The sequence below is a fragment of the Esox lucius genome, chromosome 8, assembly GCF_011004845.1.
Source record: "Esox lucius isolate fEsoLuc1 chromosome 8, fEsoLuc1.pri, whole genome shotgun sequence".
Taxonomy (NCBI): domain Eukaryota; kingdom Metazoa; phylum Chordata; class Actinopteri; order Esociformes; family Esocidae; genus Esox; species Esox lucius.
This window is the reverse complement of record NC_047576.1, coordinates 23,125,486-23,152,384: the sequence shown is the minus strand read 5'-3', so window position 1 is coordinate 23,152,384 and position 26,899 is coordinate 23,125,486. Positions and strand designations below refer to the sequence as shown.

Genomic DNA, 26,899 nt, shown 5'->3' with positions numbered 1-26,899 from the left:
ATTGAAATCAGAGTAACCACTAGTATCATTGACCTGTCCGTTATCAATTGTCACAGCTAAGAGGCAGGACACAAGGCGCAGAGCTAAGGGACATCCTTTCAATGGTTCTTCTTAGGAAACCAAACAGGAAAAACAACAAAAGGCGATTACGCCAGTGAACTGAAGAGTAGCAAACCACACACTAGTTACAAACAGGGCAACAACAAAGGGACAAACAGGGCAACTTAAATAGGGTCCCCAATCAGAGGCAATAGGGAGCAGCTGTGTCTGATTGGGGATAATTAAACAGTTGTGCACATAGAGATGCCAAGAGGCACCTCGGCAGTCAGGCCCTGGATGTGACCTCCAGGCACATAGAGATGTCTAGAGGCACCCCAGCCAGGACCTGACAACAATTTCAATAAACTGCAGATTGTCGGCCATGCTTAATAAATTAAACTTTTACCATAGCCTGTTGAGAGACATGCCAAAACGTATCTTTTTTTCAGAACAGCATTTAAGCAGAGAAGTTGTAATGGCTTTATTGATCTTATAAATAGAGAACAGTTCTTCAGAATGTTGCAAACTAGGTAGGTAATCAAAACTTTCAGGAAATGTGTTCTATCTAGTTCGAAGACATAGTGAAACCACCCTAAGCCCGCCCTCAAAAAGTCTGTGAGTTGAGGTTTATTTGAAAACTAGAATCACAAGCAACTTTTTTTAACAGGCACATTTTCAGATCTCCAAGGAGGACAGATGAGACTGGAGGTGTGGCCTCGCGAGACTTCTAGAGTCTAAACCAGATATGCAGCTTGCCAACTGGTAGGTTACACATCAAATAAATATTAAAACAGACCCGGTCACTATTTTATTTTAAAAAATGAATGGTTGGCTAAATAATTTGTTTGCAATTATATTTTTCAAACATCATGATTATGTTGTTTTGGTACATAAGATACCAAAAGTATTTTTATAATTACTAAATAAATGTATAATGGATTTGAAGACCCTGGTCCCACCCCCCCAGCAGTGCAGGTTCACATCCCAGGCCAAGGGGCCCTGCTACCTATGCCCTATCGCCCCAATGCTATTTACACTTCTGACTGGAGCCAATGGAGTAGGTGGCTAAGAATGTGCTGCAGGCTATACACTCTATTTTCCGCCATTGAAATGACACTTTATACGGATTCTTAATACCCTAGTGATTAACTCTCTAAAGCAATTTTCCACCTTACAACATCCAGGTTTCTTTTGGTATTATACAATTTGCATAGGCCAAATTCGGGTATGGAATCTTGCAAATTGTAAGCTATAATATTATTGTTTAAATTATTTTATTTTAAACCTATATAATTATTCTATTATTCTATTATTATATCTTTCCTATTTGCATTCATTAGAAAACCTTAGAAAAATTCCCTATCTTTACACTTTTCCATCTTTAGAATGAATTATACACCAAGCAGTATATTGACAGTAGTGCTTTTATTCTGAATGTTTCCTCATTACAATATGATGATCGTTAGTGCTGCTGGTAGAATTTTTAATGCTTTTATTTAACAAAAACATATAGACAATATGCATGTCATACATGAGGCCAAATGTAAAATAAGAAAATTGTTCAATAAAAAATAACCAAAAAGAAAAGCCAAATATCCAGACCTGTCTACACGAATTGAAAGTAACAAAAATACAAATGTTGCAAACATTTTCCTGCTGATTTTCATTCTAAACCTGATGCACAATCAATATGTACCTTTAAATCAAGCAGGAATACACAAACATTTTGTTTGTTCTGCATACATTTGTAATTGTGGATAAAGAGCTTTCCAAGCAAAATGAATACATTTGCTAAATATTGAATAGAGGGATTGGAGTTTGAAATGTCAAATAAAATGTCAAAAGAAGACAGACCTAAATTGAAGTCAAAATGTCCATTTAAAAATAGTTTAATTGCAAGGATAATAACGGTGAAGAATTTTGAACATAATATACTTTACTAGCTGTGAACCATGCTTTTTTTCCAATTTAAATTAATATATACGGGGGCTCATTTATACTTTGATGTAGGAGTAGATTTTATATGTAAAACATATTTTATCACTTTATTGTTCATTTTTTAAATATAGAAATGGTAAACCATTTATTGAAGTAATGCCTGAATAATGAACATTTGTAAGTTCTAAATTTGCAATAGGATATTGAAATAAAGTAAGTATCCTGCTGGGAATTGATTTGGAGACCATTTCAAATTCTTTTTTAGGGGGATGAAAGCTGAATTTAAGAATTAACTAATCATAAGACATTGTTTAGTGTCATTTAACAGCTGGGGGATGAACAGAATGTTGTCATGTTTAAATATTCTCTGTCCATGTTGTTCCAAATAAAACATTTGTGGCGGGAGATATTGTGACCAGAAGGTCAGAGTCTGTTTATGAAAATTGTATAGTTTGAATGGTATTTTATTAATGGACAACGGGCATTGGAGCAATAATGTAATACTTCCAAGTTTGTCCAAGATATACAAACCCGATTCCAAAAAAGTTGGGACACTGTACAATTGTGAATAAAAACAGAATGCAATGATGTGGAAGATTCAAATTTCAATATTTTATTCAGAATACAACATAGATGACATATCAAATGTTTAAACTGAGAAAATGTATCACTTTAAGGGAAAATAAGTTGATTTTAAATTTCATGGCATCAACACATCTCAAAAAAGTTGGGACAAGGCCATGTTTACCACTGTGTGGCATCCCCTCTTCTTTTTGTAACAGACTGCAAACGTCTGGGGACTGAGGAGACAAGTTGCTCAAGTTAATGAATAGGAATGTTGTCCCAATCTTGTCTAATACAGGCTTCTAGTTGCTCAACTGTCTTAGGTCTTCTTTGTCGCACCTTCCTCTTTATGATGCGCCAAATGTTTTATATGGGTGAAAGATCTGGACTGCAGGCTGGCCATTTCAGTACCCGGATCCTTCTTCTATGCAGCCATGATATTGTAATTGATGCAGTATGTGGTCTGGCATTGTCATGTTGGAAAATGCAAGGTCTTCCCTGAAAGAGACGATGTCTGGATGGGAGCATATGTTGTTCTAGAACTTGGATATAACTCAGCATTGATGGCACCTTTCCAGATGTGTAGGCTGCCCATGCCACACGCACTCATGCAACCCCATACCATCAGAGATGCAGGCTTCTGAACTGAGCGCTGATAACAACTTGGGTTGTCCTTGTCCTCTTTAGTCTGGATGACATGGCGTTCCAGTTTTTCAAAATGAACTTCAAATTTTGATTCGTCTTACCACAGAACACTTTTCCACTTTGCCACAGTCCATTTTAAATGATCCTTGGCCCAGAGAAAATGCCTGCGCTTCTGGATCCTGTTCAGATATGGCTTCTTTTTTGACCTATAGAGTTTTGGCCGACAACGGCAAATGGCACGGTGGATTGTGTTCACCGACAATGTTTTCTGGAAGTATTTCTGAGCCCATGTTGTGATTTCCATTACAGTATCATTCCTGTATGTGATGCAGTGCCGTCTGAGGGCCCGAAGATCACAGGTATCCAGTATGGTTTTCCAGCCTTGACCCTTACGCACAGAGATTGTTCCAGATTCTCTGAATCTTTGGATGATATTATGCACTGTAGATTATGATAACTCCAAACTCTTTGCAATTCTTCTCTGAGAAACTCCTTTCTGATATTGCTCCACTATTTCTCGCCGCAGCATTGGGGGAATTGGTGATCCTCTGCCCATCTTGACTTCTGAGAGACACTGCCACTCTGAGAGGCTCTTTTTATACCCAATCATGTTGCCAATTGACATAATAAGTTGCAAATTGGTCCTCCAGCTGTTCCTTATCTGTACATTTAACATACCAGCCTCTTATTGCTACCTGTCCCAACTTTTTTGGAATGTGTAGCTCTCATGAAATCCAAAATGAGCCAATATTTGGCATGACATTACAAAATGTTTCACTTTCAACATTCAACATGTTATCTATATTTTATTGTGAATTAAATATAAGTTTATGAGATTTGTAAATTATTCCATTCCTTTTTTACTCACAATTTGTACATTTCATTTGTATATTTCAGAGACCATGTGGAGTTTTTAGACTTTTTAGAGATTTTTAAGATCTGATTGAAAAGCAAAAAGTCCAGTACTGCTAAGCCCCCATCCTCAAATGAATGGGGAAGAAAAATTTTCCTGAGTTTGTGGAGTTTCATCCTCCATATGAAGTTATATAAAGGTTTATCTAGATTCAAACAAGTTAATTTAGGGATTTCTATTGACGTAAATAAATATGATGCCCATGAGAGGCCTTCAGCTTTACAAAGGAGAACTCTGCCATAAATAGAAAGATCTCATGCAAGCCTAAAATCATATTTTCTTAATAGATTCACACAGCAAAGTGACATTCAATTCTGTCATCAACTTGTGGTTAAGACTAATTTTAAATCCTAGGTAGGTTACCAAATCCTTAATATTTATTCCACAGCTGACAAGAATTAGTTTTTTTAAGGGAGATAAATTCACATTGTGACCGGGTCTGTTTTAATATTTATTTGATGTGTAACCTACCAGTTAGCAAGCTGCATATCTGGTTTAGACTCTAGAAGTCTCGCGAGGCCACACCTCCAGTCTCATCAAACCATTTTGAAATGTAATCCTTTTGACAATTGGTTAACAATTTTGAGAGCACATTGTTACGCACGCCTCCCGGAGGAGGGAGTGCAACACCCCGCTACACGTAAAGCATCCTAGGACTTGACAGAATGGGTATGGGGCCGTGGGTGCGAGTATGGGCGACAGAGGCAGGACTACCGTTCACAGGACTACCGTTCACAGGACTATTTAATTAACGTAATGGTAATTCAGGGAAAAGGGGCTGGACGGAACCAAAGCAAAGAACATAAAAGTAAACCCAAACCCTCTAATCCTACCTTACCTGTCAAACCGAGATCTTACCTAACTAGCCCCTCTTGCGCTGGTGCTCTAACCAAACTACAGGGGGTGGTCCGCCCAGGTCTTACCTAGTGGTTTTAGACAGAGTAAAGCTATGGGAGGTGTATGCCCTAGGGCCTCTTGCCCTTCCCCCTGGAAACAAATGAAAAACACAAACAATTGCCACAATGCACTTAAAGTTGAACACAGACAATTGCCACAACACACTTAATCACAAATCACAAATCACAAATCACAAATCACAAATCACAAATCACAAATCACAAATCACAAATCACAAATCACAAATCACAAATCACAAATCACAAATCACAAATCACAAATCACAAATCATTCCTTCTACCTCATATACAGCACGACAGACTGAAAGCAACAGCATGTGTGACTCTCCTGTTAGATACCAGAACTGTGGCTTATATGCAGGCAAAACCAGCTGCAACCACTGACGAGCTGGCGTAGGGGCTCTCCAATCAGCCCAAAACCGACCAATCAGCTGCAACCGGCGATCAGGAAGCCGATTAGCCTGCAACCACCACATAGAACACCAAGGATCACAAACACAGAGCAAAAGAAAGCAGGACATAACAGGACGTAACAAAATTATTTTTATTATTTTTTTCTAATAATGTTTTATTTTAATGGATGTGTGTTGAGAACAATGAACACAAGGGATTTGAGGTAAGGCAGCATGAATAGACAGAGATGAGACGAAGGGGCTGGAATAATCTAAACAAGTCCCTCGAGTCATACAGCTTAAGTCCATGTTAAGTCACAAGTCATAGGCATGAAGTCGAAGTGAAGTTACAAGTGTTTTCTCTTTTCCAAGTCAAGTCTCAAGTCACAAAGAGTTATGTTCAGCTATAGGACTTAATATAACACTGGCCAGCACAGGACTCAATAATTATATCAGAATCACGTGTTTGGTCTGTCACTCATTAAATTAGTCTATGAATTTAAAATAATTGTCTACAATTTCTAAATTATAGAAAATGGAACATAGATCATGGAACATAGATCATATGTACACTGCTGTCGGTGTGACGTAGGACACAAGTCTCCGCCCTCGGAAGAAAGGCCGCGTTTTAGGCAGACCAATGGTGAAAAACAGAAAACGTGTTTTTTGGTCACGTTCGCGTGACTCAACAAAAAACAAGTTCATATTTGAAATAATGCCTGCCGTTGCAGCCACGTGTAGTCGATGGAAGTTATAACTTTTGATCTAACGGTGTATGTAAAGTTGATCCAGTCGACATATGAAAGCAAATCAAACAATGTGTATCCCCATAGAGCAATACACTTTGAAAGGTGGTGACCAAAAGCCCACACACCGTCTTGACAAAAATTATCAATTCAAACACGAACGCGCCCAAAGTGGTCAGGTATGTGTTAGGGATTATCCACCCCAGCAGATGGCGACAGTTGGCTGTTTTTTTTTTTTTATTAGGATCAGAGACCGTAGCGAAAGCGAGACATCCCACACTTTAAACTACATGAATAAGAACATTTCCTTTCTTACGTTAGATAGCGCTGTATATTGATCTTTTTTTCCTGATTCGGGCGGGATGTTGCCACCTTCATTTACAAAGCGTTTGTTTCTTAGGTAGGAATGATCAATTCCATGAGTAACACATGATCAGAAATCCGTCACATCAGATATGCCTGCTTGTTCTACATAACATATTTATGTTATATATATAACGACCCGGAATGTGTAAACTGCTCCCTTTTTCGCTTATATTTGCAGAAATCTATTAATGGCCTTTCTTTGATGTCCGCGGTCCTTGATCAGGAAACGCCCCCTAATGTCTGCCATTGGTCAGTCTGTAGAGCACTGTAATTGGTCAGTTCTCACAGGAACCGTGATCCCTCACACGCGAGAGGCAACGCCCACTTACACAGACGTTAATCGTTTTTCTCCAATGGGAAACCATCTGAGTAAACCGTCTTATTTATCCATCGTCTTTGAGGTAAGCGTGTCTACATTTTGTAAACAGACCAAACAGGTAGTGGTCACCGAGAAACGTTAATTTTACTACACAGTGTAGGTTGAGCGCATGTTCCCCCTTGGCCAAAAAACGGATTATATTTTATTTGCTTGCTCTTTGCTAGTCATGTTAACGCGAGGAGGATGCCTGTCCAGATTCGCGTGGAACGGTTGCAGAAGGTCACTTTCCCTTCTAGCGAGCATTAATGGCAATATATTTTGTAGTTAGAATAAGGTCTGTCTTTAGTATGCCATTTGTGAAAGCTAGCTAATTGGTTCGGGTAATCCTTATCCCTTAGTAAAAAATCCTTAAGATTAGTACCCGACCAGTGTCTTCTGAATCTTCGACAGTTTACTACCGAGCTGTACAGATTAAGATAGCTAGCTGTACTGTAAAGTTACTCAGACTGACAACATCAGAATGGAAACGAAATACAAACTGAGTCTCACCTGTTTGATTTTACTATTTTTACTGATAATAGGGATAATGACTTCAGCACACGCTTTGAAGTTGTTAAGGTTATATTGCTACAATATTTGTATTGATACATTTGATAAATTTATTCTCAGTGCTTTAGCTAGCTTTTGCCTCGCGTCATAAAAAAATAGCTAATTTGTGTGTGTGTGTGTGTGTGTGTGTGTGTGTGTGTGTGTGTGTCCTTTCAGGATGGGTAACTTTACATCTAGATCCAGTGGTCTGTCAAGCACAGCAGCGTGTGGCCAGTTTCTTCAGGTAAGTCTTACACACCCCACCCTCATAATTTTCCTGTGTGTGTGTTGGTCTCGCACTGATTGCATGTGTTTTCAGGAGGTGGTGTCTCATAACTGCATTGTCATATTCTCCAAGACCACTTGTCCATACTGCAAAATGGCCAAGAATGTATTCAATGAAATTGGTGCCACATACAAGGTGATAGAGCTGGATGAACACAATGATGGCAGAAGACTACAAGAGGCCTTGGCTCAGATGACCGGTGCCAGAACAGTAAGTAACAACCTAATGTTTACCTCTTTTGTTTGATGATCAAATTGCATTCTGCAGTTATAATGAACCTTATGAAGCTTATAAAATCTTAATTAGAATCATGAGAATCAGGGGTGTTAGTGTTGGGTTGAAACAGCGGCCTGCCCAGTGAAGAGACCTGATAAGGACGTGAGTATTGGGATGGTTCCCAAACAAGCACTGAACTACAGTGTCTTGACATGCTAACATACAGGAGTGAGAAAGAGTTGTACTGTCAACACAAGGAGGCCAAAAACAAAAGAGTAAGGGAGGTGATAAAGAGAGAGGTGAGGTGTGGGGATGTCTCCCAAATGCCCAAACTTGTTGTTCTCACACACAGATTAAAATATACCGCAGCTTCCATAGACCTGCCATTTGAAAGACTCAGATATGGACCGCACTGGAGAATAGGAGGAGTCAAGGATTATAGTATCTGGCCCAAATGCAGTTTACTGCATTCCTTTTAGAACCTGGCTGAATCCCGAGCATGAGGCATGTTCTTTGTTCAAAGACAGTGGAGCAAAGTAGTGATAGTATTAGCTAGTGGAGTAGTAGGATTCAATGTTTATACACATCAAATTGAATGCCTTGATATAAGAACTTTATCTGTATTCCCAATTAAAATTACTTTTATGGAAACAATTCAAGACATCTTCCCTTTTTTAAGTGTGTGTGTCTAACCTTAACCCACACACCAGTTTCAGTTATTTCAATGGCATTACTCAGTCTTTTATACCTGTTTCAGGTGCCAAGGGTTTTCATCAATGGAAATTGCATTGGAGGAGGCTCGGACACAAAGGAGCTACACCAGCAAGGAAAGCTGCTACCCTTAATAGAAAAATGTGCCCCGTGCTGCACAGAGACTAACCCTGAAGGCTCTGGCAGTGGACAGTTTGAGTCCACCAAATGACTAACTGTACTAATTCTCACTGTTGTTCATCCCATATTTATAGAATTTTTGCTCGACTTTGTGCGATACCTTACATGTATTCTGTGTTGTTTATTTACCAAGATGTGTACTTATCCCATTACCGCTCCTTTCAGGGAATGTACAGTATTTTAAATCATTAAACTCCAATCTTTTCAACCAAGTCTGTGCCTAATTATTTGCATGCCTGCAAAATGATAAATGCATTAACTTAACATTGTAACACTGATTGAAAAGGTATTTGTTACATTTTAACCATGAAATTATGCTGTATGTCAGTATTGGAAATGCCTGATAGAATTAAATAACGAATGGCATCCTAGTAAATACAGAAAATAAAATTATAAAAACAAAGTTTGAAGTGAGGACACAATGAGCTGAAATAAAGCTTCCCAGACATTTTCTGAACACAATTGTTTAAAAAAAAAAATCCCCGAAATAATTCCTGAGAACGTGACCGTTATTAACAGTTCTGTCTGTATTCACGATCATGTGAATTTCATAGATGGGCGTTGTGAATTGTATTAATGTCTTTATATGAACTCTCAGTTGATCCTTTGAAATTGTTCAATGTTACATTCGTAGTTTTGTTGACAATATTCGGTAAAGTAAGCGTGACAGTATTGCGTTTTGTCCCCCCTCGTTCTATCGTGACGTGTAAGCACTTCCTGTTGCAAGACCTGCTGGGAGATTGTACTTGAACACAGCGTTCATCGTTTTGTAGACTAAGTAGCTAGCTTGCCAACAAGAGTCTTAGGTAGGCTATTGCAAAAAAAAACAAAAAAAAAAAAAACAATTTTTTGAAAAAATACCAAAATCACATGCCCTATAGTCTTTTTTGTGTGTAATAATAACAGAAATGTCTGGAAGCGCAGGAGAATGGTGTCTCATGGAAAGTGATCCTGGCGTTTTCACAGAATTAATCAAAGGCTTTGGTGAGTGTGTTCTATAATGCTAACTTGTTAGCAAACAGCTTAGTGGATGTGTTAAGTTGTTTGGGTTATGCATAGCATTTGTGGCGTTAGTGCGATTATTCATTGGAGCACATTTCGTGATTCTATTTAAAAACCAGATCTGCTACAGTGAACGTGCTAGCCAGGCTAGATGTCTCCCTGGTTGCTAGCTTACGGTAGGTGGCGTCATTGATTCCACTGCGTGGTAGTAAAATAACTAGCTTAGCATGATGAGTTAATTAGCATGTTACCACCCTTACTAGAAAGCAAAGCGTATCTAGGTTGGATAGCTTAACTCCCGGACATTGTTACATTTCAGAAGATAATACGTTGTACTGTGTACCTATCTGATTCATTATTGTAGAAGAGCCAAGGCCTAGCTTGCTAGTTAACTAAAGATGTGGTGTATTGATCTGCTAATTCAAATGGTATATGTAGATTTGTGCTGTGGAAGGATATTCCTGGACAGTGACCACAAACTAATGCTTTATATCCTACCGATTACATAATTTATAGATCAGAATTCTCTTTTCTACTAACAGGTTGTAAAGGATCTCAGGTGGAAGAAATATGGAGTATGGAACCAGAGAACTTTGAAAACCTTAAGTAAGACATACCTTAATATCTTCATTATTCAACACTTGACTTCAAGTTCATAACATTGCGCTGGTAATAGTTTATTTTTCTTTCTTCAAGACCAGTTCATGGGTTGATCTTCCTGTTCAAGTGGCAGCCTGGAGAGGAACCAGCAGGATCTATTGTTCAAGATTCAAGGCTTGACAACATCTTCTTTGCCAAGCAGGTGCATGCTTTGTGTGTGTGTTATGTTGAGTTAAATTAATATATTTGTGCATACTTTACTGGTAGTTCAGCGCAGGGTTTTTCTTTAGCCCGTAGCAAAGTGGCACTGGTTGCTAGTTGCCTTGTAGAGAATTTGTTTTCAGCTCTTATTTCAATAACTGAATAAAACCAAGTGCTGATGGCTCAGTCTTGTACTTCTGCAACAGAAATGTGAGCACTGGGCTCTTAAATATATTTCAGTGGTAACACCACATACTTTCAGTGAATATATATATATATTTTCTATAATGTAGGACAGAATTACAGATATCTCACCTCAGAGGCTCAGGGATTCGATCCATCAACCTTTCAGTTACTGGTTGGCCCAGGTTTAACTCTGGGAGAGTATTCCACAGTAAATGCCTAAAATTAAAATGATAGATGATTTATCCCATGATGTCTAATGTGTGTGTGGGTGTTTTTCAGGTGATAAACAACGCCTGTGCTACTCAGGCCATTGTAAGCGTGCTGCTGAACTGCACCCACTCTGATGTAGAACTGGGAGAGACACTCACAGAGTTCAGAGAATTCTCACTCAGTTTTGATGCTGCTGTAAGTTGTGCTTAAATCTGGTTGCTGAGGTCCTTTTCTATTTTGTTGATGTACTACCTATATTGGGCCTATATCAATTAAAGTTACTTTTACATGATATGCCTAAGAAATGAATATGCTCTTGTAATGATGGATTATCATCCCTGTGCTGTATAGGTAGACTTATGTCTGTCTCAGTTTTATGACAGTTGATGTTCTGTACCTCTGTTCTGGGCATGATTGTGATGTCTTATTACCGGTATAACCTTTGTAGTACGCTTTGTAGTACACCATATATAACGTTATCCCAGAGTGATGCCAGTACATGGATCAATTCAGCTTATATAGGGACAGCACAGCGTGTTGGCTAGCATTTGTTGTCTTGCTAAAGGATGTTTTATTTTTACTATGTGTTGGTTTAATAACTATGAAATAATTATTGGCTTAATTTGAAATGTTATATTTCAGTTTGTTTTTATTTAGGCTTTTTGTAAACAAGCAAATTGTTCTGCTTGTAAACAGCTAGTCAATACATCTAACCAGTTAGTTGGTTTGTTGGCCTTCAGACATTTTGAATCAGGGAGATTATGGTTGACAGAGATGTTGACATTCATTCTTCTCGTCCATAGATGAAGGGTCTGGCTCTCAGCAACTCTGAAGTCATTAGGCAAGTTCACAACAGTTTTGCAAGGTGAGTTGACATTGTTAAAAGTTCTCTATCACTGTTAAGATCGGTGGATGAATTGAAGGGGTTTGCTGTAAGCAGGCTGACTTGCTTGATTTATCAGAATTGTATCACTTTTTTTGATAAGATAAATTAATACATTTTATTATTATTTAAGGTTGATTATGTCTCAGGTTAGGCCAATTGACCACACTAGACCTCAACATTGTAATTGAAACGTAACGTTCCCTTCATGTTTACCCATCGTTGAAGTACTCCGCAAGTAACACCAAAGCATTAAGGAGCATTAAGGTGCTCACCATTAACCAGTTTTGCATATTCCACTTGATCTGTACAAGTGATGACTTTGTCATTTTGATATCAAAATACTTATTGCTTGTAGAGAACATTAAATAAAATGAAAATGTATTTACAGTGAGGGAAAACATATTTGATCCCCTGCTTTTGTACGTTTGCCCACTGACAAAGAAATGATCAGTCCATAATTTTAATGGTAGGTTTATTTGAACAGTGAGAGACAGAATAACAACAAAAAAATCCAGAAAAACACATCAACACGTCAAAAATGTTATAAATTGATTTGCATTTTAATGAGTGAAATAAGTATTCAACCCCTCTGCAAAACATGACTTAGTACTTGGTGGCAAAACCCTTGTTGGCATTCACAGAGGTCAGACGTTTCTTGTAGTTGGCCACCAGGTTTGCACACATCTCAGGAAGGATTTTCTCCCACTCCTCGTTGCAGATCTTCTCCAAGTTATTAAGGTTTCGAGGCTGACGTTTGGCAACTCGAACCTTCATGTCTCTCCACAGATTTTCTATGGGATTAAGGTCTGGAGACTGGCTAGGCCACTCCAGGACCTTAATGTGCTTCTTCTTGAGCCACTCCTTTGTTGCATTGGCTGTGTGTTTTGCGTCATTGTCATGCTGGAATACCCATCCAAGACCCATTTTCAATGCCCTGGTTAAGGGAAGGAGGTTCTCGTCCAACATTTGACGATACATGGCCCCGTCCATCGTCCCTGTGATGCGGTGAAGTTGTCCTGTCCCATTTGCAGAAAAACACCCCCAAAGCATAATGTTTCCATCTCCATGTTTGACATTGGGGATGGTGTTCTGGGGGTCATAAGCAGCATTCCTCCTCCTCCAAACACGGCGAGTTGAGTTGATGCCAAAGAGCTTGATTCTGGTCTCATCTGACCACATAAAAGACACCTGGGAGCCAGAAATCTTTCTGATTGAGTGGGTATCAAGTACTTATTTCACTCATTAAAATGCATATCAATTTCTAAGATATTTGACATGTTGATGAGTTTTTCTGGATTTTTTTTTTGTTATTCTCTCTCACTGTTCAAATAAACCTACCATTACAATTATGGGCTGGTGTGTGTATGGAATTCAAATTTCTTTTTGTGGGAGCATTTGAAAGTTTCAATATTATTTAAATTAAAATTATTAGCCAAAAAATTACACCTACCTTGTATTCCCAAGCACTCTGTGTCTTTTGGCACAACACAAGTCTTAGATGATATAAAATAGTCTAATCTATAGAAGATGCATATAGGAACAACCCCTTTTTTGTATGCACAGTTTTTTTAGATAACTGGTGCAAAAATATTTGTTTTGGCATTCAGGTCCAAAATGTCCCTTTCTGAACACTTCTACAAAGGAAGGTTTTGTTTAGATGAGAAGGGGTGCCATCAAAACATGATTGTATTTAAAAGGATTCATCCAACTGCCGTTTTTCATAACAGCTTGAAAATAAGGAGCATTGAACATGCTTTGGTTTTAGCTTTAGTTGCTTTGCTAATTGTTTTTTTCTCAGACAGCAGATGTTTGAGTTTGACGCCAAGTCTTCAGCAAAGGATGAGGATGCATTCCATTTTGTAAGCTATGTCCCTGTCAATGGGAGGCTTTATGAGCTGGATGGTCTACGTGAAGGACCCATTGATCTCGGTATGCAGCTACTGATCATATTTATTCATTTGTATATTCTGAAAGGTTGTGTCGTAAATGTAATTTTCCCATCATTTAAATGTGTGTGGCATACTGTTTTACAGGAGCAGTTTGCCTTGTGAAGTTGAAATATGGTGCTATTTTATCCCCTCTTCTTTGGTTTCAGGAGTTTGCAACCAGGATGATTGGATCAATGCAGTTCGACCGGTGATTGAGAAAAGAATACAGAAGTAATAATTTGGTTTTCATTAAAAAATGTACTATGGTTGCTGTCTGTTTATACTTGTTCACTGTGCTCCATAACCTCTGCCTGAATCTGGGAAGAGGAAGAATAAGAGCACACCCATCTAATTCTTCCATTCCTCTTACCAGGTACAGTGAAGGAGAGATCCGCTTCAACCTAATGGCCATTGTCTCGGACAGGAAGATGATATATGAGAGGAAGATAGCTGAGCTACAGGTCCAGTTAGCAGAGGTAAGTGATGTTGCTGTTACCCATGATGCTCTTGTTGCAGCCTTAAGGACAGGACTGTATAATATTCAGCCCTCCAGGGCCGTGTTCAGACTTCCAGCTAGGGAACTGTCATTGATCAAGTCTTCTTATGAAGATATCAAATATATCCCTAATCAACATGCAGTGAGTAATGTTAGTTCCATCACAGCATTTCTGTTAGCTGGTAATTGCTTATTCATATTCTGTTTGATACAGGAAGTATTTAACCAGCAAATTCTAATCCGAATGGGATGCTGTCTCGCCCTCCTTTTTTTTTTAGGAAGAGCCAATGGATACCGACCAGAACAGCACCCTTCTAAGCTCCATCCAATCAGAAATTGCCAAGTATCAGCTGCTGATCGACGAGGAGAATCAGAAACTTAAACGATACAAGGTGTGTTTGCTAACCCTTGTTGTGAGATCACATATTATGGGTACTTGGAACACCTCCTTTAGCCCACCAGATGGGTATTACAGAAAGTTGGAGTTTAAATTGGCAAGACATGTCAAACCAGTTCTTGAACAAACTCAAACATGTTTGTTCAAATGAATAAAACACAGCTTATCCATCAGTCTGATTCTATTCTGTCACAATCCAATTGACATGGGAGCCTGCATTGTGTGCCATGCATTACAAAGGGAACCAGTTAATCATTTATCTGGCCAACTTAATCAATGAAATGTAACCCTATGTGGTTTGGCTTTGTCTATTTTACTGACTGTCTTTTTGTTTTGTGATTTTCCCACTAATAATTTACTTTTTTTATATGATGTTCTTATATTTAGTTTGTATCTGCTGCCAGGATCTTTTTGCTCCCATGGGGTAACAACTACAAATAGAATATGTTGTCATTAAAAGCATCTTATGATTTGAATATAACCCCATTCTTATATTGGCTATGCAATAGGCCTACCATTGCAGTTGGGACAAACCGTAAGCTAATACCATTTAAATTATTGGCTTAACAATATCATTAGTATTGCAATAAAAGTGCTCTCTATATTAAAAACATTATTAATAATCTATTTATTGTTCCAAACTACTACAATATTGTGCTCTCTTTGGACTCCATGATAGACTTTTTCTGTCATCGTCATGAGGACCTATATTACATTTTGTGTACACACACGAGTTGTCGGATTAACCCATCCGCACTTTAAAATTGTAATCAAAATAGACACATTAGGAATGGGGTTCTTTTCTGCTCATGCATTCTCATTTTTGACAATACTGGTACACGTGGCCAAAGAACTTCAAGATATCTGCTGTTTCGCAAACCCCCGGAGACCATACTTGTTAGTTTTTGATTACCAAATATATTCAAACCTTTCCTCAAAGACCCCCGGCCATTCCTTGTAATTGATCTATTCCAGTACGAACACATCTGATTTCGACTTGTCAGCTAATCATCAAGCCCTTGATTAGTGAATCAGATATACCTGTTCCGGGCTACAACAATTTTGTGAATTGTCTGGGGATCCTTGAGGAGAGGGCTGAAGAACTAGAGGATTAGACCATTGATTTTAAACGATTGGTGAAATGGCTAAATGCTAGCTTTCTTCATAGGGCAACAATTCACGTCAATGCTGCCAACAGTCAACTGTGTTTTTTTCTTTGCCTTTTAAAATCATAGACATGGTTGTAATTAAGACAATAACCCAAAACACATTAACATGTCAAAATACAACAACAAACTGTAAATTGGACACAATACAAATGTTCAATGGAGAGACATGAAACCCATTGTAATTTTTTTTTATAGATCGAAAATATTAGACGAAAGCATAACTACCTACCCTTCATCATGGAACTACTGAAGACGCTTGCAGAATACCAGCAATTGATACCATTGGTGGAAAAGGTAAGTAACTGCGTAACTGTGTAATATTGTTTCATTGTATAATCATTAAACATACTCTACAAACCAATACCAACGTGTTAAATGTGACTTTTTTAATGTTGAAGTGTATTGTTTTGTTTGCAACTGTTGTCCATTAGAGGGTGACACTAACCTACAATCTGGTCACTGGCGCTGAAATTATATGTTTGCCCTTCTCCACAGGCAAAGGAGAAGCAGAGTGCCAAAAAAGTCCAAGAAGCAAAGTGACCACACACACGTGCTTGTCAGTCTTATTCATTTGAAGGGGCGGAAATCTCGCTCCCTACCATTGTCTGGTGACCCCCACCCCCATCTTGGACACACAAGCACAGGTGGTGGGACAAAAAGACAACCTTGTTGACTGTCCCACCCAGATCTACCCCTCAGTTGTAATGCATGCCCTGAAAGATATGAACCTGTCTTATTTTCATAATAAAATGTTTAGCTGTTCGAAAGTGCTGTCATTTTACTGTTGATTGCATTCCATCAGGTGTGTACCTGCTATGATCAAGGAGGTGTAATAGGATTATTCAGTCAGGTAGAATAGATGATTCTGTGGTTGCTTATGACCCAGTGACATGAGGTTGCTGGAACGGCACAGATCTCTCACAGTCTTTAGAGCCATAGCAAACATCACCGTTTCCTCTTCCACCTTCTGTAGAATGAGCCATGCATGAGTATGTCCATGACGTGCAGACAGCCAGTCTTTTATTTTTACCCAGATTACCAACCGTAACAGGAACGTTGCGCTGCACTGTCTGTTAGGGGCGAGTCCACAGGCACAATGTTCCCTTTTTGAAATGTGACCACACAGGCATTCTATTGTATCAGCACAAATCTGCCGTAGCCTGTACTGTACGCTTGTTGTACAGGGAAAGAGTTGGGTTTCCTGTATTGGTAAAGCAATTACATAGTAGAGGAACCCAAACCTGCAGGATTTGAAGTATACAGTAAGGGGTTTAAGAATAAATCCAGATAGAAATGTGTGCATCCTCCAGATTGGGCAGATTCATTAGCTAACTGTCAAGTTACCTGATACATTGTTTTTAATGATTTTTTTTTTAATCTGTTTATATGTTTTGTAATTATTGTCATTTACAACAATGGTCCAGGGATTACATTGGACTGGAGGGGAATATATTAGGCTGTTATGAGGAAAAATTAAGAGACCACAGCGTCTCTACATATATGGCAGCCATTCCATTCCAGTGTCTGTTAAATTCCAAAGCAGGCACATCTCATTTTACATAATGAGGTAGTCTTTAGGTGATAACCTGAACCAAATCTAATTTAACGAAAAGTATTAAAACCAGTGCTGTGGTCATCACTATCCTCTTGCAATAGGACCAGCTGGATGGCAAAAACAGTACCTCAAAGGTAATTTGAATTATAAAAAAATAAAAAAAAAACTTCAGCCTGACAAAAGAGTTGAACAGAGTGAGAAAAAGTAGGTTTCAATTCTGGCTTTAACGGCTGAGGGACACAGTGAGCGTCAGGTTGCTTCCATCCTGAGCATTTCAAAGACGGCGGTTCATGAGAACAAGGTCAAGCAACAGACATTGGGGACAACAAAGCTACAGACTGGCAGAGGGCGAAAATGACTGTCCACTGACCGAGATGACCGTCAACTCATTCGAATGTCACTCAACAACTGTAGGATGACATCAAGTAACCTAAAAAAAGAATGACAAACAGCAGCTGGTGGGGAAGTGCACAGAGAGGACGGATCGAAACAGGCTCCTAGGGGCAGGACTGAAGTCGTGCAAAGCTAGAAAAAAGCCCTTCATCAATGTGAAGCAAAGAAGAGCCAGGCTGAAATTTGCACAAGACCATAAGGAAATTTGCAAAAGACCCATTGAAAACCTCTGGAATTTGATCAAGAGAAAGATGGATGGTCACAAGCCATCAAACAAAGCCGAGCTACTTGAATTTTTGTGCCAGGAGTGGCATAAAGTCACCTAACAGCAATGTGACAGACTGGTGGAGAGCATGCCAAGACGCATTAAAGCTGTGATAAAAAAAAGTCTGGGTTATTCCATCAAACATTGATTTCTGAACTATTCCTAAGTTTAAAGATTTATTTTTTTTTTTGTTGAAAAATGAATATGTATTTGCTTTATTTGAGGTCTGAAAACAATGCATATTTCTTTGGTTATTTTGACCAATTCATTCATTCATCTCTTTCCGCTTATCCGGGGCCGGGTCGCGGGGGCAGCAGTCTAAGCAGAGATGCCCAGACTTCCCTCTCCCCAGACACTTCCTCTAGCTCTTCCGGGGGGACACCGAGGCGTTCCCAGGCCAGCCGGGAGACATAGTCCCTCCAGCGTGTCCTAGGTCTTCCCTGGGGTCTCCTCCCGGTGGGACGCGCCCGGAACACCTTTCCAGGAAGGCGTTCAGGAGGCATCCGAAACAGATGCCCAAGCCACCTCAGCTGACCCCTCTCGATGTGGAGGAGAAGCGGCTCTACTCTGAGCTCCTCCCGGGTGACCGAGCTTCTCACCCTATCTCTAAGGGATCGCCCAGCCACCCTGCGGAGAAAGCTCATTTCGGCCGCCTGTATCCGGGATCTTGTCCTATTGGTCATGACCCAAAGCTCATGACCGTAGGTGAGAGTAGGAACATAGATTGACCGGTAAATCGAGAGCTTCGCCTTGCGGCTCAGCTCTTTCTTCACCACAACAGACAGATACATCGACCGCATTACTGCAGAAGCTGCACCGATCCGTCTGTTAATCTCCCGTTCCATCCTTCCCTCACTCGTGAACAAGATTGAGGCAAGAACTCTCCACCAATTTTGACCAGTTGTTATTCTCAAAAAATTAATACTCTAAATGACAATATTTATATTTGAAATGTTTGAGTAATGTCAGTAGTTTATAGAATAAAACAAAACAGTTAATTTTTCTCAAATACATACCTATGAATAGTAAAACCAGATTTTGCAGTGGTTTCTTAATTTCTTCCGGAGCTGTAAATATGACATTTAGCCAGGATGCCAAAGTTAACACAAGGACAATGGGATCTTTAGTAAACACTGAGTCAGGAACCAAAAGCCTCTATTCTTACCAAGATCAAAATGTCTTCCTGGATATTTGAGTATTATTTAAACAAGTCTTCAAGGCAATGTTATGGAGCAAATCACAGTATGTGATTGATTGACTCAATGGAGAGAGTGTTGCTTACGTTCTAAGTTGATACAATTATTTTCAGGTTCATCCTTTTTTTCTATTGCCTTTGCTGCCTAAGTTATTAAGTTAAACAACATATTGTGTCTTTTAATGTGGGTTTTCTCTGACCTTCCCATGCTGGTTAATGACTAAGGGAGTTTTTTGTGTCGCTTTGTGTTAATGCCCCCATGAAACAGGAAGTCATGGATGACTGCTGAAGAGTTCCCATTTACTCATATGAATTCTTTATATCGATGGATATCAAAGATTTGTATTTTTTTGGCAGTATTTGTGATGTTTTTGAACAATATTTTATTTTCAGTATTGCCATTTTTGTCTTGGGCAAGAGGTCCAATAATTCTGGGGGGCACACTATGTGATTGTGTTATAATCCACTGAGCAGAGCCATCAACTGGTACGTCTTATGCTGTTTCCTCTTTAGATTGCAACATGTGCTGTACCAAGACAATGGAAACCTTTATTATAGTTCCCATCACCAAATCACCCAACCCATCTGTCTGTAGGCTGGTGACATTGCCTTTCATGTGTAAGACAAACTTTGAAAAGTCTGAAGTCGCCATATGTACAATACTAAACAGTATCTTAAAAAAGCCACATGCCATACCTGTATCATATTTGTTGATTTCTCAGTATAAACGAACCAGCGCTTGGCTCAGATATAGACAAGTGTCATTCGATGTAGGCCAGGTGCTGTGAATCCTGCATTTCCCGGGAAATAGGACACAGCTGGTCAAGGGGGGACAGTCTATGTCCGACAAGTGCACCTTAGCTATGTGGTTTCTCCTCTGCTATTACTCGTCTACACTATGACTGTAACGTCCTACCCCTTACTTGAGGAGAAAGGTAACAACCCCCTCAATAACTGCTGATCACAAGCAATAGAGAAAGTTTTATTTAACCATAAGCTGCAGTGGGGGAACAATTCACAGCCTCTAACTAAAAAAAGTAATTTTAATGTTAATCATGTTTTAATGTTATTTTGCAAGGTCTTGATTCAGTGTTTAGCATATTGCATAATCAGCTGGAAAGTAAATGCTGATGTTTTGCAGAGAAATATGCTGTGAAAAATAACTAGCTCTGCTCTTAAGGTGGTGAGGGTCAAAACAGACAGGCAAGGAGGACTATTAAACCCTTACACACAAGGTACTGATAAACCCAAGACAGCTTTGTTATAGTTTGGGTTACTCCCCTTGGTGTGACTCTAGGGCACCAGGGTACAAACAGAATTGAGCACGGCTATACTTTGTCTTTTTTGGTAATACGGTCTTTTAAAGGTTCAAATCAACCAATAGGACAAGCAGGCTGGCCAACAGGCTACATTCTAGTTGACTGAGTGTACGGATGTGTGTAATTGATAATAGTGTACAGATGAATCATCTCATATCTCATATACGTGTTCTACCTGTTTGTGGCTTGATTGTGTTAGGCACAGTGCCAAAACGTACATTTCTGTCACGTCCTGATTTGTTTCACCTGTGCAGTTATTGCCCCCACCTCCCATTGCCCCTTGTCTATTTCATTACCCCTCGTCTATTTATGCCTGTGTTTTCTGTTTGCCTGCTACCAGATCGTATTGGCTATTCATGCGTTTCCAGCATTTGTTTCTTGTGTTTCTGTTTCCTGTTTCTGCTCTGCGTTCCTGGTACCAATCCCCTTCTGCCCATGACTCCTGCTTGTACCTCTGCTATTCGGATCACCCATTACGACCATCGCCTGTTCCCGACCTGGAACCAACCAACATCTCTGTACCTCTAGTCAACTGATCTATCATCTGAACTCTGCCTGCCTGCCTGCCAACTATGAGACTGCGTATCCTCTAATAAACATTTGGAATGCCATCTCCTCTCTGCCTCTGTGTCCACACGTGGGTCCACAACCCCCCTTTCTGTCAATTTCTCCACATGGAAAATAAAGTATTAATCTAAGATCTCCGGTATTGTTTTGTTCATGTAGTTTGTCCGTGTCAGTTTAGGGACATGTTGCCATCTTATATTGAGCAAAAATATTAAATAATGGTCCTGATTATGGTCCTGATTGCTGTGAGAAACTTAAGGGTCGAAAGACATTTCCATTTAAAAAATGATCCACCTTCTTATCCTACTGCTCCATTTGTACCAATAATTAAGAACGGAGGTGACGGAGGCCTTACTCATACCCCATACCCCTTGACTTACAATGTGTCCTCTTCTACGTTCACCTCTTTGTGTGTATACACACCTAAGCACTCCTTGGAGCAGAATAGGCTTAATGCAAGTCCTGACAAGTTACTTTGTAGAAGCTTATAAAACACAAATGCTTCACAATCCTCTCATTGTAAAGGAAAAAAATAAGTTGTCCAGGTAGGAATACATACAATGTATTTTTGGAATAAACTTTTTTAACTGGTTTCATGTGCTTTGTCATTGACGTCTCTGCGCAGTCACGAGCATACTGTGTAGTACTCTGTTTTCCTTGTATGGGTGAGACCATGTGTAGCTTGTGAAACACAAACACAGAGGGAGATTCTCCTCGTGGTCTTTTAATATGCAACCACAAAAGCTCTTGCACAGTTTTTACAGGACAGATGTTCTGGGGGGGGAAAAAGTTATTTTTGTCTGTTTATGATGATGTGTTAGACTAATGTGTTATTAGGCCAGTATATTAGCAGTCTAAGAGGTTATTTTGGGCTGTTTGGGTTGAGATGTGTTCAGTGAAAAATTATCTTATATTAAGCCTGTGAAATATCATAACACGTGACAGGCCAATGGTCCAAATACTACAGGCCAGCTCTCAAAGAGAAAAGGTGTCTGGCTGTATGCTCAGTGTCAGTTTTTACTTTGAGCTCATCCACACCAGCGTTGTGACACAAATTCCGCAAACTCCATATTCAAATGTAAACCGATGAAGCGTATCTCTTTTGCATTTGGAACACAGAATCTTACTAACTGGAACATCTTATTGATATGAAGCCATCACCATATTTAGTGGGACCTGTGATATCAACCCATTCCACTATGAGAACATTTGGCACTTAAAGCAAAACATTTTAATAGCCCCCCCCCCTCCCCCGGAGGTCAGGGCCCATAAGCATGTGCCCTGCTTGCCAGGACATTGTTACAAAGATGTCAGACTGCTTGCTATACATGCTACCATTGCACAAATAGACATGGCTATTATCAGCTGATTATTATGAAATTTTGAAGTTGCACCTGGTGTATTCTAGTATTCTCCGAAGTTCTGATTTTGACGACGTCCCAAAGTAAATAGCCAGGTGCCCTAAAACTGACTGCTTACACATGTCTTTTACGCCTGGTGAACACACTGTTCCAAGGGAAGGAGAATGATGTTATGAATATGAGATTGTGCAGACATAGGCTATCTAGTAGAGTACAGTAGATGGATTTCATCCAAGATTTGTGAGTTATTTATAGCTTTGAAAACATTAATAAAGCACCGTGTTTCCTTCAGGGTACAATACATGCAAAAGGCATTCTGAATTCAACATCATTTTATTAATCATGGAATTCTGACAATAACAAAATATAAATATTAAACGGTGTGCAGTCCAGCTGCCACCATACATTTGCCCCACATTCAGTTGTTTCATTTATAGTAAGTTTAACAACTTTATATTGTGAACACCTTAATGAGATACAAAACCACCTTAAAGACAAAACTAAATTCCACCCTCAGTCACATCTCCACAAAAACACTTACCAATATAAAACTGTACAAATGGTCCCAGAAAGTGCTTGCTTGCATCACATTCACTTATTTGACAATGCACAAAGTTCAATATAAAACGTTCAAGTGTAAAGGGAAAGCTACATATTAACTACCTCCTTCTCATACCAAAATACGTGGTGTCTGTGGAATTGAATGTAATGTGTGACTGGATAGCTAAAACTTCCTGCTGATTCACTTTAAGACTGGAGATGTTTTCCCTCTCCCCTAGCCACATTGTATATTTCCTTGTACAGCTCAGATTGAAGAAAGCGAGGGTACGAATTGTTCTCCATCAGGCTGAACACCTTCTTCTGGGCTGACAGGAAACACGTCAGGCTCGGCAGTTGCAGGCTCTGGGCGATAGCATCTTTTGTCGGGTAGTCCAGGTTGATCTACATACAAATATAGAGACTATACCCTTAATTCACCTTTGCCCAATCCAAGTGTTCACAAATTTGCATTAGACATATAAGTAGGGACATAAATTATATAGCTGTAACCATATTTCTATTATACAATTGTTGATCAGTATTATAACTTTAAGAATATGAGGCCTGAGAGAAGTGAAAAGGAAACTCACCTCTTTAGGTGCATCACACTGGATGAACTCTTCATAGATGCTTCTGGCCCTTGACGACAGTTTCTCGGGAGATGAGATGGTCCTGTACTCCTCACAGGCTGTCCAAAACTCTAAATTCTCCTCACAGAACTCAGACTTCAGAAAGATTCGAAATGCTGCCTTTCCATCTGCAGGAGAGAGAGATCGAAGATGAGAGAATGTCAACGCAACTCGAATTGAGTACAGTAGGAGGGTAAAACACCAACCAATAAAAGGTGCAGTTTAGATCCGTACTGGATTAGATCTGTACTTCCGGATTAATTATTCACATAAATTGCAACTCTATGATCGTTGTACAATCTTATGCAATCATGGTGGAACTTACATTTGTAACCAAGTAGTTTGTCAAGTGACTCTGCCCATTGTTCGACTTCTTCTGCTGTTGGCCTGAAAGAGGGAATAGTCATATTAATGCAACAGGTACAAGAAGCTTGTCTTAGTAGTAGTAATAGTAGTAGTAGTAGTAGAAGTAGTTGTACTGGTAGTGGTAATGGTAGTAGTAGTAGTAGTAGTAGTGGTAGCAGTGGTAGTAGTATTAGTAGTAGTAGTAGAAGTAGTTGTACTGGTAGTGGTAGTGGTAATGGAAATACAAGTAGAATTAGTAGTTGTACTGGTAGTGGTAATGGTAGTAGTAGTAGTAGTAGTGGTAGCAGTGGTAGTAGTATTAGTAGTAGTAGTAGAAGTAGTTGTACTGGTAGTGGGTAGTGGTAATGGAAATACAAGTAGAAGTGGTAGTTGTACTGGTAGTGGGAATGGTAGTAGAAGTAGTGGTAGTAGTGGTAGTAGTAATAGTAGTAGTAGTAGTAAAATATGCTTACAGTGATACATATTTAGGTTGGTGTTATGTTAATCTGAGTTTTAGATCTATAATGGTACATCATTCTGACCTCTGAACCTCACCTATAAGATAACCTTGTTGACAGGGATTTTGAAGACGAGGTGATCTTCAAGAGATAGCATATTCTTGTCCTCCAGTTTCTTTTCCTGAGAAATAGCATAATTTCTGTTAGGATAATGCCATGTTACTGCTACCATTGTACTAGTTGTAAAAACCAGCTCGAACACCATAAACATGAATCAATAAACTCACCGTATTCCATTTTGTTCTTTCATATCAGAAGCCTTCATACAGTCTGTACACGCCATGTCCATTTTTGATACAATACACTCTCTCATGATTCTGTGGATAAACAGTGACTATAGCACTGACTGTAGCAGTTGAAGAAATCTACTTTCCTGTAGAGTAGTCAGAGCACTTTATAGTCTGACATGTCATGCTAGAAAGGCGGGGTGAGAAAGGCAGGGAACAAACCTGTAACCTGATTTGCCCGCTTCATGTAAGAAGTTGACTAGCCCATCCACTGACGGTGAGAGCCTGAGGCAGCAATGGCAGTGATAGAGAGTGTTACTGACTGCTTACTCTAAATGTTTACACTACTGAGAGTGATTGTGCGTCCATATTTAACTCAGGGTAAGCCACTGACGTAAGGGCACAGCAAGCCCATGAAAACCATAACTGAGCCCCAGCAAAATATAGTAATGTGTAAAGTGTTTTTAGGGAAATACATATTTAAAGATCTATAGTGTTCTCCAGAATTATTAGCACCCAAGAAGAATAGGTCTATGGTAATGATAAAGGTCTTTTTTTTTTCATCAGCTTGATCTCACTTAAAATATGACAGATTGACATTCTCTTCTTTCCAAGATTACAACACGGAGTCAAAGTCTAATGAGGTGGAAGAATATGTATCGTGGGATAACAGATCATTCATCCACCACGTTCCCAGGGTCTCTGGAAGCCAAACTGCCCCACAACATCACATACCACCATACTAAACAGTGGGGATTAGGTTATTTTCTGCATGGCCATCACTTGTTTGACTGAAAATCCACCACTGGCAAGTGCCAAAAAGCTATGTTTTTATCTGATCTGACCATAGACAAACATTCCAATCTTTAGACAAAAGTTCTACTAACATTTAGCCAACTCCAGGCCCTGCCGTTTATGAATTGATAAAGAGTAGAGCAGTAGTAGCTTGTTGGCATGGAGGTGGTGTGTAATTGCAGTTTTGGAATCTTGGTGAACCCAAGATTCAATCAACTTTTGTAATGACAACTGTGAACCATGGACACTTTTTTTTGCCTCTATCATGAACCACTGTGTGTATGAGCAAAATAAAACCACACACTCTCAAAGGTTTGTTTATCACAGCGCCAGTAGATTTTCTTTAGGAGCACTTGAAGGTCCGCAACCCTTTGTCTCAGGTCATTTGTGTGTTCTATGACGTCCTCCTCCGAAATTCACCTCAATTAAAGGTTAGAGTCCACTCGTATTTTGTGAGATCAAGCAGATAAACCAGAACAAAAAAATGTCATAATTAAACCACAGCGACAATTTTATGCTCAACTCTCCCTAGAGGCAATTATTGTGAAGAGTGCTGTATGTATACAGTAAATTATAAATGTATTCTACTGTATGTGCCATTATGAATTGGTTAATGGTTAATATGAAACCATTCACATTACTGTAAATAAGGACAGGTAAAAAACAAAACAGTGCACCCTCAAAACAACCACAGAGGACAATTATTAACAGATGAGCAGACTAACTGCTAACTGAAAAAGATTATCAAGGTAACAACCTAACCTGTTTAATAAAAAAAGAATAATAATTAAAATGTCCTCTAAAAGGCATGTATGGGCTTAGAGATACGGACCAAAACAATTGTCAATTTTAGAGGACATACAGTGGGGAGAATAAGTATTTGATACACTGCCGATTTTGCAGGTATTCCAGGGAGCTGAAAGTCTGTATTGCCCAGCGACAGCCCCGAAACCTGAAGGATCTGGAGAAGGTCTGTATGGAGGAGTGGGCCAAAATCCCTGCTGCAGTGTGTGCAAACCTGGTCAAGAACTACAGGAAACGTATGATCTCTATAATTGCAAACAAAGGTTTCTGTACCAAATATTAAGTTCTGCTTTTCTGATGTATCAAATACTTATGTCATGAAATAAAATGCAAATTATTTTATTTTTATTAAAACTCATACAATAGGATTTTCTGGATTTTTGTTTTAGATTCCGTCACTCACAGTTGAAGAGTACCTATGAGAAAAATTACAGACATGCTTTGTAAGTGGGGAAACCTGCAAAATTGGCAGTGTATCAAATACTTGTTCT

At 39.2% G+C, this 26,899-nt stretch overlaps 3 protein-coding genes across 8 annotated transcripts; 2 read left to right on the top strand and 1 right to left on the bottom strand.

Moving 5' to 3' along the window:
- The first annotated feature begins 5,546 nt into the window (after positions 1–5,546).
- glrx2 (glutaredoxin 2) lies at positions 5,547–9,028 on the top strand. 5 transcript variants are annotated; one of them, XM_034293976.1, is made up of 5 exons: positions 5,547–5,632; positions 6,699–6,921; positions 7,605–7,671; positions 7,786–7,923; positions 8,687–9,028. In XM_034293976.1, the coding sequence occupies exons 3-5, from the start codon at positions 7,606–7,608 to the stop codon at positions 8,849–8,851; spliced, it is 369 nt and encodes a 122-aa protein (XP_034149867.1). In that variant the 5' UTR covers positions 5,547–5,632; positions 6,699–6,921; position 7,605; the 3' UTR covers positions 8,852–9,028. The 5 variants fall into 5 exon arrangements, with proteins under 5 accessions (XP_034149867.1, XP_010866923.1, XP_034149866.1 ...); XM_010868621.3 differs by having other exon boundaries at positions 7,747–7,923; XM_034293975.1 differs by lacking the exons at positions 5,547–5,632; positions 6,699–6,921 and adding an exon at positions 6,974–6,995 and having other exon boundaries at positions 7,747–7,923.
- Positions 9,029–9,607: 579 nt separating this feature from the next.
- uchl5 (ubiquitin carboxyl-terminal hydrolase L5) lies at positions 9,608–16,662 on the top strand. 2 transcript variants are annotated; one of them, XM_034293974.1, is made up of 12 exons: positions 9,608–9,626; positions 9,727–9,804; positions 10,365–10,428; positions 10,519–10,624; positions 11,089–11,214; positions 11,823–11,884; positions 13,704–13,834; positions 14,001–14,064; positions 14,207–14,309; positions 14,608–14,721; positions 16,091–16,189; positions 16,391–16,662. In XM_034293974.1, the coding sequence occupies exons 2-12, from the start codon at positions 9,729–9,731 to the stop codon at positions 16,433–16,435; spliced, it is 990 nt and encodes a 329-aa protein (XP_034149865.1). In that variant the 5' UTR covers positions 9,608–9,626; positions 9,727–9,728; the 3' UTR covers positions 16,436–16,662. The 2 variants fall into 2 exon arrangements, with proteins under 2 accessions (XP_034149865.1, XP_019904365.1); XM_020048806.1 differs by lacking the exons at positions 9,608–9,626; positions 9,727–9,804 and adding an exon at positions 9,959–9,998.
- A 6,243-nt stretch (positions 16,663–22,905) lies between these two features.
- On the bottom strand, positions 22,906–25,015 carry rgs2 (regulator of G protein signaling 2). Its single transcript, XM_010868615.4, has 5 exons — positions 24,810–25,015; positions 24,620–24,703; positions 24,045–24,106; positions 23,681–23,847; positions 22,906–23,492 (listed from the first exon to the last, which is right to left on the bottom strand). The coding sequence occupies exons 1-5, from the start codon at positions 24,893–24,895 to the stop codon at positions 23,298–23,300; spliced, it is 594 nt and encodes a 197-aa protein (XP_010866917.2). The 5' UTR covers positions 24,896–25,015; the 3' UTR covers positions 22,906–23,297.
- Positions 25,016–26,899: the final 1,884 nt, after the last annotated feature.